Source organism: Mustela lutreola, chromosome 5, assembly GCF_030435805.1.
Source record: "Mustela lutreola isolate mMusLut2 chromosome 5, mMusLut2.pri, whole genome shotgun sequence".
NCBI classification, from domain to species: Eukaryota; Metazoa; Chordata; class Mammalia; order Carnivora; family Mustelidae; genus Mustela; species Mustela lutreola.
Genome location: NC_081294.1, coordinates 2470393 through 2485320, shown reverse-complemented (window position 1 = coordinate 2485320; position 14928 = coordinate 2470393). Strand labels below are relative to the sequence as shown.

The 14928-nt window shown below is 58.6% G+C and overlaps 1 protein-coding gene and 1 long non-coding RNA gene across 2 annotated transcripts; one reads left to right on the top strand and one right to left on the bottom strand.

Annotated features, from left to right (window-relative positions):
• Positions 1–1627: 1627 nt before the first annotated feature.
• On the bottom strand, positions 1628–7344 carry IRX1 (iroquois homeobox 1). Its single transcript, XM_059173594.1, has 4 exons — positions 6805–7344; positions 2825–3860; positions 2364–2436; positions 1628–2047 (listed from the first exon to the last, which is right to left on the bottom strand). The coding sequence occupies exons 1-4, from the start codon at positions 7072–7074 to the stop codon at positions 1990–1992; spliced, it is 1437 nt and encodes a 478-aa protein (XP_059029577.1). The 5' UTR covers positions 7075–7344; the 3' UTR covers positions 1628–1989.
• Positions 7345–7396: 52 nt separating this feature from the next.
• On the top strand, positions 7397–14234 carry LOC131831554 (uncharacterized). The gene is made up of 2 exons (XR_009353688.1): positions 7397–8435; positions 11367–14234. It is a non-coding gene; the product is annotated as an uncharacterized LOC131831554 (long non-coding RNA).
• The last annotated feature ends 694 nt before the right edge of the window (positions 14235–14928 follow it).

The window sequence follows — 14928 nt, the reverse complement described above, 5'->3', positions numbered from 1 at the left end:
ACCGCACCCCCAAATTACAAACACCTGGTGGCATCCAAGATCACAGAGAAAGCCCGACCACCTCGAATGGAGGCTCCCGCGAAGGCGACTCCCAGGCCCAGCACCCCAGATCTTTCGCCTCGGCCGGCCGAGGAGCCACATCCAGGCCACGGTCAGGACCCCATTCCGCTTCCAGCCCATAGAGGGCGCGCCGAGCACGTCCTTCCGACTGGAAGCGGCTCCACCGCGGCCGCAGCCCCAGCGTGCCCGCGGGTGCCCGCCCTGCACCCGGCTCCCCACGCGCCCCTCCCGCCTGCCCCGCACCCCCTCGTGCCGCCTGCGCACGCTCTCCCGCGGCTTCGCGCCTCCTCCAGCCTCAGGGCCGGGAGGGCCCCCTCCTCTAAAGGGCGGGTGACGACGGGCGGGGCTGGGGGGCTGCTGGAGGACGACGCAGGCATCCGCGGAAGAGCAGTCAGGCCCCCATGGGGTGGCATCTCCACGGCCCCCGCGCGAGCCGCCCGCTCCCAGCCACAGAGGAGCCAGGGCAAGGACAGCGGCCAGACTGTCCCCTTCAGGGAGGCGCCCCTCGCCGCCACCAGCAGCCCCAGATAGCTTGGACTGGAGAGCCGGCCTGGGTGGGGGTCGGGGACGTCCTGCCCTGTGTCAGGGACTAGGTTTCTCTCCAATTCATTCACATCCTCACTGACAGTTCTGTGAATTTTGTATTCTCAGTGTTCACAAATCAGCATAAAGTCCTCTGTGCCTTGCTTGAAATGCAGGCTGTCCTGGCCAGGCCACAGGCTGCTCTGAGCGCCCAGAGGCCCAAACCCTGACCTTGGCAGTTCCCCAGGGTCCTGGGCCATTTCCCACCCAAGAGCATCCCAGGCCAGCTCCACACCCTGCATTGTCCTACCTTCTTCCCAGCCACCTCCCAGACCCTGCCACTAGAGGATTATTTTTCCTGCGCTCTCTGGGTGTGCCCGGTCCAGGGCTCATAAGTTTAAACGGGGGCCCCTGGGAGACCAGAGCCCCCACTCCTCTTTCTCATCCTGCAAGGCTAGGGCAGTTCCCTGGCTCACAAGCCCAGAGAACTCCCGAGCTGCGTCTCAGCCGCCTATCAGGTCCCTTTAAAAGAGCCTTCCAATCTCTCTCCGCGTTTGATTTCACCACGGAACTAAAAAAATGCATTCAGAGACAAATTTTCATACTCCATTTTGTCCTCCCTCCACCCACAAAACAACCCGACACCAGGATGCACTGTTGAGACAACTAGTTGTAATTGATTTCAAATCCAAAGTTCTCCTTTGGGGACATAATTAGAAATTCTTTTCATTTTCCCCCCATTGTTGCCCATTTCAAGAAATCGGTGTATAAACTGCTGAAACTCCAATTCATTTACCTCCGGAGAACGGCGTGCCCCCAGATAAATGTCTAAGGGTTGGAAAGAAACTGCCTACAAGAAACTGCCCTACTGATACTAACAAATTCAGCAAACGCGGAAAGACTGAGAAACACCAGAGTCTTCCCGTAGAAACCCCCCAAGGAGCCTCTGTTCCCTAACCCAGGGGCATCTGGGCCCTGCCAGCACTGCAGGATTCCGGACACCCCTGCACACACCCAGCCACACACAGCAGCGGGAGCAGTGGGCATCATTTCATTTAGTTTATTAGACAAAAATATATGATTTAGACAAGTTCGCTGACGCGCTATTTACAATCTGAAATCACTCTATATACAGAAAGAAGGGGGAAAAAAAAAAAAGACACAAGCACGTGGGGCGTTTACCGAGCGGATAGTGCACCAGAGCCTGGTGACCGCCACCAGAGCTGGGGGCAGAGGCCAGGCTGCCCGGACGAACCCCTTTCTGCAGAAAGCGATGGATGGGAGTCGTCGACGTCGTGGCTGTATTTGTCTTTACACCAGTCTGAAATATTTGTCCTAATTCCTCCCGCATCCCTCCCTCCCGAACTCCTCCCCCCTCCCCCCGCAAAAGTAACAGAAGACCCTGAATCAGGCGGACGGGAGGGCTGCTAGGATCCGCGGCGTTCCCTCCTGCGGGGCCAGTGAGCTGCGGGGGAAACACAAGGAGACAAGAAGCACGAGAAGTCAGTGACGGACGCCGCAGCCCGAGGCACCGGTTCTGGTTCTGCCGGCCGAGCGCCTGGGGGCGTGGCCGCCTGCCCCGCGCGGCTCCCGGGTCGGGAGAAACCCGGTGCGCCCGGCGGGCCCCGCGCCCCGCGCTGGCAGACAGCGCCCCTTCCGCAACGACCGTGGGACGCTGCCGCCCGGCGCAGCTCAGCTCCCCCGCCCCCGCGCCCTTCGCCCCGCATCCCCGCTCCGCGCCGGCCCCGACCACACGGAGGACACAAGCAAACCGCACTCACTTGTCGCGCACGGGCTGGAAGGGAGATTTTAACTGCTGTGCCGGCGAGTCCGGCCTGGGGACGAGGTCTCTCTCTGCGAGGGAGGGAGAAGCAGAGCGTTAAGACATGGGCGCGTGAGTGTTAGGGGCAGAGGGGTTGCTGCCTGAGTTCGCGAGCCTCTCCCCCACCCACTCCCTCCCTCTCACTACGAGGACAGGGTCTTGGAAAACCCCCCACCCCTCACTAGGCAGGCCTGCAGGTAGAACTCAGCTCTCCCAGGGCCGAGGCCTCAGGGCCTCAGTGCCCTAATCCAGGCAGAGATGACTGCTCATCCCTGGGCTGGGCTGCCACCGCCTCTCCCCTCCGGAGCCGGCGCGCTCCCTGCCGCCTGCCGCCACCCCCCCCCCCCCCCCCCGCCCACGATACGCCTGGGTTCCGGATTCCTGGCCCAGGGCGAGGCAGACACCCCGGGGGCCCCATACCTGGGAGCGCGGGGCTGCTGCGAGCAGAGGCCTTGTCACCGTGGAGCACCCCTGTAGCAACAGGGACTGGGGGCTGCGGCGGCGGCGGCGCGGGCAGGTGCGGGCCGTGCGGCGCGGCTTGGGGCGCGCCGACGCCCAGGAAGGAGCGCATGTTGAGCAGGGAGCCCTGCGCGAGGAACGCGCCGTTGGTCCAGTTGGAGAACTTGCCAATGTGGCAGGTGTACAGTCCGTGGCTGGGCAGGAAGGCGGGGTGTTGCAGCGGCGCACCCGCGGGGGCCCCGTGCGCGCCGGGATGGCCGGAGGGAGGAGGCGGTGAGGCCTTGGGCGCGCCGTCGGGGCTCGTGGCGGTCTCGGCCAAGGACCAGATCTTGGGCTTGCTGTGCGGGGCGCCCTGCAGGCCACCCGACCCGCCGCCGGGACTCAGCAGGCGCGTGCTGCCAGGCTCCGGGACCTCTTTGACCAGGCCCAGGGGCGAGTCCTGGGACTTGAGCGCGTCGGCAGCTGCTAGCGGCGAGCCCTGGTCTCGAGCAAGGGCCGTCGGTGCCGCCGGCGCGCGAGGGGCCTCGGCCTTGTCCTCATCGTCCTCATTGCTCTGGTCGCCGTCATGCTCGTCGATTTTGTCGATGTCAATGCTCTCCAGGTCTATCTCCTCATCGTCCTCGGCCTTCTCGGGGTCGCCCTCTGTATCGCTTCCGAAAAGGGCTCCGTCCTCCTGGTCCTTGCTGCGCGCACCCCACGTCACCTTATTCTCCTTCTTGAGGCGGCGGCGCGCGTTGGCGAACCAGGTGGACACCTGCGTGAGGGTCATCTTGGTGATGATGGCCAGCATGATCTTCTCGCCCTTGGTGGGGTAGGGGTTCTTGCGGTGCTCATTGAGCCAGGCCTTGAGCGTGCTGGTGCTCTCGCGCGTGGCGTTCTTGGGCCGCCCGGGATCCCCGTACTGGAACTGGCCGTAGGGGTAGTAGGCTGGCGCCGTGTGGGCTGCGAAGGTGGCAGGGTGCACCCCAGGGTTGTCTTTGAGTTCATACTGTGAGCCCTGCAACCACAAAGCCCACCGAGGGAGGAGAGAGAAAGATCAGGGGTGAGGGGGGAGAAGAAACAGAGAGAGAGAGCGCGATGAGTCCCCAAAACTGGGAAATTGGGGAAGAGCGGCTCTTGTCTGCTGGAGAACAGGAAGGCCCCCAGTGCACCACCCAGGGAGGAAGTGACGGGTCAGAACCATCAGCGGCCTCTAGAAACTGAACTTCCACCCATCGTGAAGAGGTTGTTTTTTGTTTTGGTTTGGTTTTGCTTTTATTTTTATCTTTATTTTATTTTATTTCATTACTCAAGAGAAGTTCCAGAATCCATGCATTTCCAGAAGACCACAGCGGGAGCCGCGGCCCCACAGACTCTCCCGGGGCGTCCCGCAGTCCCCTCACCCCCACCACTCCCAACAACTTCAACAGCCCTAATTTCCAAGTTTATCTCAGGCTAAGGAGAAGGGAAAACCTTTTAACTGCGCTGATAAAACAATTTCTCCAAACCTACTGAACCTAAAGCCTAAAGCCCCTCCCTTCGACCCTGAGGGGTTCAAGCAAAATAAACCATCTCGGGTTTTCTTTGGGTCCAAATCCACCAGCAATTTAAAATGAAAGCACACTATTTTTAGCTCCCAAATTAATCTGCATTTAATGGTTCCCCACACTTAAAGGTCGACCATGGTGACAGGTAATTTAAAATTTTAATCCTGGCCATCATCAACAACAATAACAAAAACACCATTTTTTTTTTTTTTTAAATACAAAAGGAGGGCTTAACTGGTAAAATATTAACAGGAGGGCTCAGGAGTCCCGGCTGTGAGAAAGGGAACCGCGCTCCTAGGCCAGTTCTCACTTTATCTCTGTGATGTGGCAAGAGGAAGCTCGAACTGTTCTCAGGCATTTAGAAGCTGTGATTTATTTGTGATCAATATTCTTTTTATCATCCGTAGTAAAACACAGTAAGTCAAATTATCCCATCAGGTTTTTTGGTAAATAACATTTTATCTTTCTAACAACCTCATTAGGCCTCATTATTACCATAAATTGCCCAGACAGACATTCACTCACAATTTTATCTTTTGACTTCCAAATCCCCAATCTTAAGGGCTTGGAAGCCCAGGCCTAGAATCAAGAGTTTGCATTTAGGCTTACTTTCTGAGAATCAGAGGGAGAGCACGAGCACATACTCATACCTTTTGGGGGTTATTTCTATATTGTTTCCCCTTAGTTTAAAAAAAAAAAAAAAAAGAAGAAGAAGAAGAAGAGAGGAGGAGGAAGAGGAGGAAGAAAAAGAGAAAGATCTCGTATCTCCCTTCCCCGCCGCATACAATGGGTGCAGAGTCCCACCACGCAGCTCCATTTCTCTCCTACAAATACTCGCTTGGGAGGGGGACTTGTTCCCAAAGAGCACACATCTGTATTCAAAATCTCTGTTAAAATTTAAAATTCTCCAAATAAACATGGTCCAGTTTTTACATTAGCAGAGGGGGTTTCCAGACTGAGAAGTTGTAAAGAGCAGAATATTTATTTGACTAATTAGTTTAGTGGTGGATGCCACTGAGAAAAGGTTGCCCTGGCCAGATTTCGTTTTTGCCCAATCTTTGCAAAATGTACTTTGCAAATTATTTTGGTTGTAACTGTAAGGACGACATTTCGGCCTCTTCTCTACCCCGAATTCTTTTTGAAAGGATACCTTGTAAATCTCTCATCGCTTCCCTGGCATCCCCAGCCGCCAGAACAAAATGGGAGCTGATCTTTTTCGATAGCAAGCGATCTCAAAGGCAGCTGGGGCCGCTTTCAGAGAAATAACCTTTTCTTTCCAAAACTACAAGAAAAAGTTACAGAAAAACACACCAGCCGCTTTTCTCGCTTACAATTGGCGGGTATTTATTTCCTGCCTCTTCTGGGGAGAGTGGGGAGACAAGCGGGGTGCCTGCAAACTGCGTCATCCCGCCAGCCCCAGCGCAAGGGGGGCTGCCTCCCTGGCCCCCAGCGCCCCGCGCGCAATTCAGCAGCATCCCGAAGTTTAAGCGCGACCTTGCAGTCAGACCAAGGAAAATGGATCCTTTGGGCCGACAGAATGGCGAATGCCCCGCGGAGAATTAAATTTGCAGCTCCCTCCCCCATCTGACACCCACTGGGACGGGAGACTAGGAGGACAGCATTTATTTTAAGCCCAGGGACTGTTTTCTTTAATCCTCCATTATGTAACGCGGAAAGAAAAGTGCTTTTCATTCGGTGCAAAAGAAATGAAAACTTTGGCAACTTACGAAAGTCAAAGCAAACACCGTTCCACACGCCAAAATTATTTCCAGTCCCCCCCGCATCTCAAATTTGCACGCACTCCATTAAGACACCCCATCCCGCCCGTCTGGTCTCGCCATTGTTAGGTTTATTTTGATCAACTCTTCCAGGCTTTCCAGGGTTCCCTCTGCAAAGTCGGACACAACTGGAGGAGGCCCACCAAAACGGGAGGGAGCGGGGTCTCCCCCGCCCGGCCCCAAAGCCGGAGAGGTCGCGCGAGCGGGGTGCGCCGGCCAGTCCTGGGCGTCCTGCAGAACCCCGGCCGAGCTGCCGGAACCCCGCCCGCCCGCCCCGCCGCCACCGCCGAGCCGGGGGCGCGAGCGACTTTGGCCCCAACCTCCGGCCGGAGCCGCGCGCCCCGGGCCTGCTGCTTCGGCCTCCCCGACTCCCGCCGAGACCCCGCTCGCGGCCCAGGCCTCCCGCCAACCCCCGGCCGAGCCGCAGGGGCCGTCGCCCGCCCGCCGCCCGGCGATCCCGCCGCCTCCCCCGGCCGCCCGGGACCCGCGGGCCGGGTCTCCCGCGCTCCCCCGCCGGGCCGGCCCCGCCCGCCCCCGCTCCCGCGCGCCGCGCCGCCCGGCCACCCGCGCCCGGGGCTCCGGGGCCGCCGGGGGAGGCGGCCGAGGCGAGGGCCGGCGGCAGGCCCGGCGCACTCACCATCTGCGAAAAGAGGCTGAGGTCGGCGGCGTAGGGCAGGAAGGCGCTGTAGTTGGGCGCGCCCGCGTACGGGCCGGCCGCCGCGTACATGCCCAGCACCGAGGTGACGGCGGCCGCGCCCGCGCCCAGCTCCGCCGCCCCCGGGCGGCCAGACGAGGCGGCGGCGGCGGCGGCGGCGGCCGCGGCCAGCACTCCCGGGCGCTCGCCTCCGTAGGCGCCGGGCCCCGCGGCGCTCAGGTACTGCGGGTAGCCCAGCTGCGGGAAGGACATGTCCGCGGATCGGCGGCGGCGGCGCCGGGCGAGGATGAAGGGGGCGGGGGCGGGGGTCGCGGCGGCGCGGCGGGGGTCGCGGCGGCGGGGGTGTGGGGGGGGGGGAGCGGGCGGCCGGCCGGGCGCGCTCGGGCCGGCCCGGAGGCGGGGGCCGCTGGCTGCTGCTCGGCCCGCTGCTCGCTGGCGCCCGGCTCCCGGCTGCGCCCGGCTCCGCGATCCCGCGCCGACTGCGGCGGCCGCCCTCCGCTCGGCGGCGGGGCTTTCAGACACAATTTGAAGTTGATGCTTTGATTGGCATCCCCTCGAGCGCTGGCCCCGCCCCCCGGCTCCCCGCCCGCCCCCTCCCTGCCTCCCGCCCGCCCTCGCCGGCCGCTCCCGCCCCTCCCGACTCGCACGTGGTGCTCCGCGCCGGCCGGGCCACCTCCGCCCGCTGTGGGCGCGCGAGCGGGCCGGGCGGCGGGTGCGGGCCTCGCGGCCACGGGCTCCCCGCCGCCGGGCTCCCGCGGCCGTCTGACGGCGGCCCGCACCGGCGGCGGCTGTCGGACCCGGGCTTTGCGGCCTCGGAGCCGGGGAGTGTCTGCGGGCTCAGGAAAGCGTCTCGGCGCCTGCTCTTCCGCCGTTGGGGCCGCGGTGCCGGCGCCGGGCCGGTGACAGCCCGCCGGGAAGGGCCTCTCCTCCGAGGCCGGCGCTGCCTTGGCCACCCCCAGACATCTCTGGCCGAAGTGGCCCCTCGCGCGCTCGGAGCGCTGCAGAAGCCGGCGTGGCGTGACCCCCGGACGCGGGCGTGGCGGCCCCGCGGCCCCCACGAGGTATTCCCGGGTCCCCTGGCCGCGACTGTCCTCGCTGCGCTCGGAGAAGCGGGTGGCCGCCCAGCTCTGCGCGCTCCCTAATTGGGAAAACTTCGAGAAAGGGCCGCTGAGAAGCCACTTCGGTGGCAAAGCAGAGGCAGTCCACAGTGACGGATTCTTGGAGGTGAGGGTGGGGACCTTTTCTTTGCTGGAAAATCACCACCGCCGCGCGAGGGAAACGCTCCGCCCCCACCCCGGCGACGGGAGGAACGAAGTGTGGCTCGGGGCCCCTCGTCTGTCCGCTACGTGTGCACACGCAGGGAGGAAACTTGTGTGGAGAGCGCCCGAGGCGACGCTGCGGCCGGCCCAGGGACACGGCGTCCCTCTTCTCCATCCTCAGCCGGCGGGGAGAGCGAGCGGACACTGCGCTGAACCCCGAGCTCCAGGAGGAGGTCCAGGTCCCCGCTAGGGCTCAGACTGGTGCACGGTCCTCCTCGCCTCCCTGTGCACCGGACTTCGGTGGGGCAGGCCGCTTCTGCCTTTCCACTCGCCGGCCAGATCCCCGCGGACCGGGTAGGGAATGTGCCGGGGTACCGGCCCAGGTTCCTGGGGCCACTTTTCCCCATCTCCGAATAAGCGGCCAGCCCCCCCCCCCGTACTCCCTGCTGTGAGGGGCTGGCACACTGGACCCTGCAGGAATCTCACCCACGCGCTGCAGTGTCAGCCTTGGTGTGGGTCAGTTCCAGTGTGTGGAGTTGAGGCTGGCCTCGGGGCCAGGTCCTCAGCAGGATGTGTTGCTGGACCTTGACCTGGACCCCATCCCCTAGTTCCCTCTCCAGGCCCCTGGATCCTGAAGGCCCAGTGACGCTTGCACCATCAGGAAGGCTCTCATTTCCCCGTTTGGGGGCCTGAGGACAGACAGAGAACCGCTGTCTATAATTAGCAACAATGACACCCATAATGGTAATTACTAATTAACAGATCTGTAATCAGGCTTTTATTTATCTGCTCAGTCAGGTTTTCTGCCGGTCCGTGCTGCCCCTTCACTCCTTCTCCTACTGCCCCCACCCAACCTCCACGAACTAGCCCTTGCTCAGACTAGAAACCTCCTGCAACATCTGGGGACTTTTCCTGCTTGGAAGCAGATTCTGGGGTGCTAGAGCTCAGTACGAGCCACTCCCAGTCCTGGCAGTCAATAAACCAGAGCTTCCTCCTGCTCCCCAGCCCACCACCTCCCTGCCTGCCAAAGCCCTCTTTCCTACATCTCAAACAGAGCCCGGGGCCAGCCCCAGCACTGTTGGGTTCAGCAAACCTCAGTGTCACATTTCAGGGTGACAGGTAAATACAGATTCAATAAACCCTCTTCCGTGACATGGAGGGCAGTCTGAATGTTAGGCCAAAGACCCTTGTCCCTGTAGGGATTCAGCCCCACAGATGGGTCCTGCTCCGCCCTCTCCCCCTGCAGCCCATGGCAGCTCACTCCAGGGGGGCCTGAGCCCTCAGAACCAGATGTGGGCAGCAGATTTTGTCCAGAACAACCCCCACAGACACATGCTGTGCCCTGCCTGTCTCATCTCCATCTGCATTATGAAAAGATAGAAGGTTCTAGAAGACAGGGAGGTGAGTGGGAAGGGCCCTCCTGGAAACCATGTCTGGGGATTCCCCAGCAGTGGGAGAACTGACTCTAAAAAGGCCTGTAGACTTCCTCTGTGAAGCCCTAGAAAGGCACCTTAGTGCTGACTGTGCTCATTCTCTGCCCAAGGCCAGGGCTGGATCCCAGCAGAGCCCGACTGTACCCCTGGCTCATCTCTTTCCTTCATTCTCCTTGAGCTTTACCCAAAAAATTGCATGAAGAAAACTAGGAAAACAATCTGACAAAAAAAAAAAAAAAAAAAAAAAAAAGCAGGGGGGGATGGGGATTGCCTCCAAACCATCCCACTGGAGATCAGGAGGAAAAGAGAAGGACCCCAAACTTCCGGGCTCAGCATCTCCATGGAAAGTATCATCCCACCATCCCTCTAATCCTTGTCAGCATCAAATAGTGGGGCTGAGGAGGAAAGGCCCCTCGGCTGTGCCTGAGCCTGGACCTTGGGCCTCACTTGAACATCTGCTTAAGGGGATTCCAGAACTTTCCACAAAGAAGATAGCCCAGCTCACTTGCTCAGCCCTTCCCGGGCCCTGGCCATCCCTCTGACAGCAGAGAGGCAGGGGAGAATAGGGGGGCCATATAGGGTCCTTTTGGGGCTCAGTGGCACTGCCTGGGGACCATCTGTGGGGTTCTACCCACCCACAGCCCCACCACTCTGGATCCACAAACAGGGAGAAACCACCTTCACAGACCCTCAGCCCCTATCCCCACCTGGCAGGGGTGGTTCCGGCCGGCCCCTGACTGGTCCCGAGGCCAGGACCAGGGGTGGGGCTGGAGGAGCCCCTCCCCTTTGCTTGTGACTGGCCAACCACTGAGCCGGAGGCAGATCAGTGGAATCAACAGTACAAAGCCAGACCTAGGGGTCGCTGTGAGGCCAGCCGAATCTGAGCTCCAAGGGGCCTGCATAGGGGCTCAGGTTGGGGAGGGAGTGCAAGGAAGCCCGTGCAGGGACCCCGGGAGTTGGAGCAGGTCATTGGCACAACCGGGAAGAGCTGGGCAGTGGCGGTTGGTCAAGACTTTATTATTGGAAAGCCTGGATCCTCCGCATCCCCAGCTAGGACCTGGGCCTCTGGGTGCACCCGTGGACGGGTCGTGCACCCGAGTATAGTGCAGGAGTGGTTTTGGAGGGAGGCAGGGGACTCTGGTGGGGAGGAGAGAAAGGCCCTGAGAACTCGGTGTGTGCTGGAGAAGGGAGAGTTGGCAAAAATAGGATTTGGGACCAACTTGACTTTTAGGCAGGTTTCAAGGCCTGATGAAAAGTTTACCTGCTGGTTGTCCTTTGGTGGGATGGGTGGGGGGTTAGTTTTCCAAATAAGAGGGAACTGTTCCCCCAGGTCCGAAAAAGGTCACGTCCCTTTGTTCTCCCCGGCCCGTGGCGATGGTTGGCAGCCACCATGCTCCCTACCCACCTACCCACTGTATATTTATGAGAGAATAAAAGTAAACCAACCAAACAGCATCCCGTTTACAATTTTATTTCGTCCAAAAGAATTCTCCGCTGATTTTGAGGCTCCGCCTCCCAGGGTCCCAGAAGAAGAGGATGCAGCTGCTGGGAAACTGCCCCTCTCCCGGAAGCCATCTTGGGGACCTGCCTTTGGCGCCAAGGACCCAGCGGGTGTCAGAGACCAGGGTCAGGGATGCAGTGGCAGCCCCAAGGCCTCTTCCTCTGCTTTTCAAAATGGCCATTCCTTCCTGCGCAGACGGTGGGGCAGGCATGCAGGGCAGCAGCTTCGTGCTGGGGCTTGGTGGCCTGACCTGGCCCGGCCCCAGACCCTGGCCCTGCCCTCCGCCCTGATGCGTGCCTCCTGATTTATGAGTCTTGTTAAATACCCATTAGACTTTGCACCTTTCTCCAGCAGGACCCAGGAAGCCACCGTGCTCCTCAGAGACAGACAGTGAGGCAAGAGTCAAACAGTCCCCAGCGGACGGCCTAGAAGCCTGGAGGAGCGCAGGACTGCACCCAGTTGCCCTTGGGTTCAAGCCAAGAAGAGAGCCTGGCTGCCCCGGAGGGACCAGAGTGAGGCCAGCAGGAGGCAAAGCCGAGACCCCAGGAACATCCCTGGAGCAAAACGTCCTGAAGTGAGGGGCCAGGGACTGGGGATGGTCTGAAGCTCTCCAGGCAGGGCCCGCCACCGGGCAAAGCAGAGCAGGTGCTGGGAGCAGTGGGGGCTTGGTTCCCCCGACTGCAGTGGGGCCGGAGAAGAGCGGCCCTGGGAGCGCTGCGCGGGGAACCGGCAGGGGTTCCCACCATGGCAGGGTAGAAGAATGGACCGCAGCCTCCCCGGGCTGGCTGCCGCGATGTCGCCGTCCCCGAGTGTAGGAGGAAGTGAATTACATGCGTGTGCACACACGTAAATATTTTATAAACCTCCCCTTAATTAACCAAATCATTTCCATTATGCCTCCAATGTGATCAACAGCGGCGGCGTGAGGGTTTCCAGGGCTTATAATTTGATGTCACCAGACGGTTGCTCAGGGGCAGAGGTGCCATGGCCGCGCCAGCTGCACGCGCATTTATTTGTTTTTCTACCGCGTTCCTGTAGGGCCCCATTATGCAGCTTTTAATTAGCTCGTGTGTGTGGTTCCCCGTCCCGAAGCAGCGCCGTCCCGGAGCCAGGCGATGTACATCCTCGCAGTACAGGTGTAGCCGCCCGTCCCGGAACGCTGGGAAACGCGTGTCTGACACAGCAATGCGGGGCCGCCACGCAGCCGACCCGCAGCTCTCCGCAGCCCAGAGGCGCAGATCCAAGCCGGCGGGGACTTCGGCGGCGCCCCCGTGAGCGCCGCGGTGGCTGCGGGTCCTCAGGCCTCAGAGGGAGACGGGCGAGCGCGGCTTGGGGGACCAAGTGAGGTTCCGTCCTTGCCCAAGTCCTGAGGTCCTTGTGCGGCTCCTCTGGCGCGCGTCCCGCTGCGGGCCTGGTGCGCGGGCCGGGCGCGCGGAAAACCGAGCGGCGGAGCAGGGCGCTGTGGCTTCCTGCCGGTGCCAGAGTCCCGTCCGCGGACCCAGGGCGCACAGCCCGGATCGCCGGGATCTCTGGGCAGGAGACCCGCCCCACCCGGCCCCTGCGCGGGCTGTCTTTTCCTTCTTGAAATGACCCCTGTGGAGCGCCTGTAAATCTATCCCTCCCGCCACGGGGGAATTCTTTTAAAGCTTTCTTTTTTGTCAGGAATAAGAGATTGTTCATCTTTAACTAGACCACATAGAAATTATGATTCAACAGCAGTGTGTATTTAATTAGAGTAATCTCACTTGAATTTAATTACTTAATGAATTATTTGTTTAAAAGGTACAACGTCTTGTTTGCCAAGTGCGGTGCAGACCTCTGATAAGAACTTCTGTTCTAAGGACATTACAGCTTAAAAGCAGTCATGTGTTAAGGTTTGTATTTTAACTCCTTGAGTGTGGAACCGTTAACTGTTGAGGTACTACTCCAAGGAAATCTCTGACATTTATGGGTGCAGAGAAGGTGCACAGAGGTTCCGTTCTGTTCTGTGCACAGGTCCCTTTGGAAATTAGCATCCTCTAACTTTTGCCGCGTAAGTCTATTTTTAAACTTACTGCATTCCGCTTGTGGTAGGCAGTCTCTTTTTTTCTGGTGCAAGATGACAGCTGTCTACTAGAGGACTCATTTTATTAGTATTTGCAGCGAAGCGGCACAGCCTTCAGGAAAACTCCTGCCTTGCTCCTCTGGGTCCCTGAGGCATCCACAGTAGTGGCAGGAAGATTTTCTGGGCTTATCGATCTTCTGGGATTGGAAGCTACGAAGGCCCATTCTTTGACCTTAACCCTTCATTCCTAAACTGTGGAAGAATCGCACTTCCTCTTGTTTCCCAAAAGCAAGAGCAAAAGACTCCAAGCCATGCCATCCTTTCCAGGAGGCTCTGAAGTTGACTTGTCTCCCGGTGATGCTAAGGATTGACGGAGGCAGCTAATGCAAGGTTCATAACCAGGGGCCGCAGAGGAGGGTGACCTGCTGGGATTCTGACATGATTTCTGTGTCTTCTGTGGTTAGGTTGCTGTAGAAGGAGACAGTTTCTTTTCCTCTGCTAACCTGCATGACGGGCAGAGCCTTCTATCCTGGCATGATGAAAATGCCCATATTGGGTAAGGGTGGGGGCGGGAAGCCTTTCCCCGTCAGTGAGAGAAAATAGAAACTAGGAACACCTTAAACCCAGCGGACTCAATTCCACTGTCATTTTCATTAATATTTCATTAATCAAATAAGTTACTTAAATGCACATTTGGGCATTAATGCACTATGGCCACATAAATATTAAATATTGTAAGTATCCTTTCCACCTAAAGAAGGAATGAGCTTCTAAGAGAAGTACAAGGTGTTGATAAGAGTGATTAGCTTTTTGTTTCTTTTCAGAATCCCGGATGTTTATGGTAGCCGAGCCTCTTGTCTTGCAATCGGAGTTCTTATGGCGGTTGAGTTATCAAGTAAACTTAATCCCATTCAGTTATGGCTACAGGAGCCCCTTTCTTCCAAAGAATCAGATCAATGCATATTTTAAACTGTTTATGAATTTACTTCACATATTCTACTGAGTAACAACTGACAGTAACAACCAGAAAGGACATGAGATAATAACTCAGGAATGAGAATACATTTCTCAGATCTGAGCAAATCCAAAGACGATTTGCTAGTAAAACCCTCAAAGGGAATGATATGTGTGGGATGGAAAAAGGTGAGAACACTAAATGGCATATTTATGTTTGACTCTTGGAGAACTGTTTGAAATTTCGACCAGATAGGATTCTACCTCCCATGACTTCCTAGCAGCCCTCAATCACTTATATTATAAAAGATTCAATCTACCTACTGGAAATACCTTTTAGAAATAGCAGTTGGAAAATACCCACTCACACAACGTCCTGGGCAGAAAGTGTTGTGCATTCCAGGTTTCACAGACCGTGTGTCCTAGGAGTCACTGGAGCGTAGGTTAAAATCGGTCCAGTGAAGGGGCATCTGTGCAACAAACGCGCCCAACAGGACACTTTGGGAGCTCAGGGGAAGGTTTCTCTGAGGTTTGGAAGATATTTGGGTCTGGCAGCGTTTTCCAGGACCATTCTTGTGGAAAAACAAAATCCAGGTATGAAATGGGCCTAGGGCGGGGGCTGGGGGGACTTGAAAGGTTACTCGACTGAGGTCCCTGGTCTGCTTTCATTCCCCTTCCACACTCCTGTCCCCAAGACTGTCTCCAGAGCCGGGGTTCCGGGGTGTCCGGGGTTCTTGGCTGGGTCAGACCAGCTACCTCCCTCCTTCCCCGTGCCGGAAGACTAGGTAGAGCGGCCTCGGGCCTTCTGGCCGCACTCTTGCGCCATCTCTGAGTGTGTGGATATTTGTATGAGTGTGTGGATATTTGTATGTGTACCAGGAAGTGGGGGGGGGGGGCGTGCAGGCTCCCTCCCAG